Source organism: Buceros rhinoceros, unplaced genomic scaffold, assembly GCF_000710305.1.
Source record: "Buceros rhinoceros silvestris isolate BGI_N320 unplaced genomic scaffold, ASM71030v1 scaffold20524, whole genome shotgun sequence".
Taxonomy (NCBI): domain Eukaryota; kingdom Metazoa; phylum Chordata; class Aves; order Bucerotiformes; family Bucerotidae; genus Buceros; species Buceros rhinoceros.
In genome coordinates this window covers 6,181-7,849 of record NW_010406744.1, presented here as the reverse complement: position 1 = coordinate 7,849, position 1,669 = coordinate 6,181, and the positions used below count along the sequence as shown (strand labels likewise).

Sequence of the window (1,669 nt, the reverse complement as noted above, 5' to 3'; positions counted from 1 at the left end):
CAACTGAAATTCCAGTGTGCAGTGGGACATTCTTTTATCACCTAGAGCCTGCTACAGGGTGACAGCCTGGACATCAAATTCAGCCAGGTGAATAATTCTGTCTGAGGAACCAACAAAACCAACACCTTGTATGTCCTTAAAAAATAAGTACAAGGACATAGAAAAAGCAGCTGCAGGCATGCACCCTCCTACATGCATACAGACCAGTGCAGCGCTCCCAGTGCTGCAAGCACGCAGGGCACAGCAAGCTGGGGAGCTCCTGAATTATTCTCTCTCCCACCCTGTCAGTTACTGGGGTCCATTCCAAAGAAAAATATGTGCCAGCGCTTGCCTTCTCCTGTCACAGGTGGCAGGTGAGCGTGCAGCATGGAGTAACTTGGTGATACTGGTGTTTGCCTGTACTTGGTTATTCTGAAGTAAGTTATATATAAGAAATAAGTTTACTATGTGCTTTAAACATAATTCCTAAAAAAACTTTTAAACCATTCATTGTACTCTAAACAATGTGTAAATAGATTTTAGAAAGTTGCATCCTGTAGTGGCTTTTTATGCTTCCTTTTGTAGGTTCTGAAAAGTTTATTTACCAGCCAGGCCACTGGAATTGGAAGGAAAGGCTGCAGATTAACAGCAGAGGATATCGAAGCTTATCTCTATGTCTTTTCACAACCCGGAGCGTTAACTGGACCCATTAACCATTACAGAAATATCTTCAGGTCAGTGTAACATTCTGAAACAAGGTGAAATATTCTAGAGACCCCTGGAGGCCAAAAATATTATTGTTATCTTCTGCCACTAAAGTGGAAGAAAAATCACATGTGTTTCTAAAGTCTCACCAGGTAATAAATGCATTCAGGGTCAAGCAGTGTGAAGTTAAATGGATAGTATGAGATATCCACACAAACCAGTGAAACAACGAGACTGCAGATAAGGAAAATCTTTGTTTCAAAATCTGAGAAAGCGAAGACCCTTCCTCACTCACAGAATCTATGGCAATTACAAAAAAAAATCTCTAAATAATATTTACAAAATTAACATCAATTAATTGTGTACATTACAGTTCATATTATCTAATAAATCTATGAAGAGTTTATTATTAGAAACTACATAACATGGCATAGGAGTACGTCACCCTCCCTTGTAACTTTACAGAACCATGTCTGACTGATTTTATTGTGTTTGGGCTGGTTTTTTAAAAAAGGTGGCGTAGGGGGTTCTGTAACTAAGCCTAAAACTAACACTAACTCTCTTTTTGTGTTCTTGCATTGGTCTTTTTGGACTCATTGGCAGCAGTAAGCACATGCAGCAGGGAGCATGCATATACCAGAACTGAGAGATAGGATCATAATAGGAAATATTTTTGCAAGATTAATACTTATTTTCTTTTCTCAAGTAGTTTTCTAATGGTTTTAACTTTCCTGGACAAATTTGGCTTGGCCTTAGAGACTGATGCCCTGTTTTTATCTGCCAAAAACTTAACAGGGCCGGAAGGTCTTTAACTCTGTCTATATTCTACTTATGACTTACAGCTCTAACTCCAAGGACTATGCCAAGAAGAGTGAGATTGAACTCTTTTTTCCTTTACTGCCTCCAGCCTTCGACAGTGCCAAATCACCTGCATGCTCCTCTAACACAAGACCAGCTTTCTTTAAACGTGACAGTTCTCTTCTTT

General features: G+C 39.4%; 1 protein-coding gene across 1 annotated transcript in view; it reads left to right on the top strand.

Moving 5' to 3' along the window:
• Nucleotides 1–1,669, top strand: part of LOC104491780 (epoxide hydrolase 4-like) — a 16,855-nt gene that overhangs the window by 10,947 nt on the left and 4,239 nt on the right. The window contains exon 6 of the mRNA XM_010134248.1: nt 565–713. Coding sequence (XP_010132550.1) covers nt 565–713 — 149 coding nt within the window. The remainder of the gene's footprint in view (nt 1–564; nt 714–1,669) is intronic.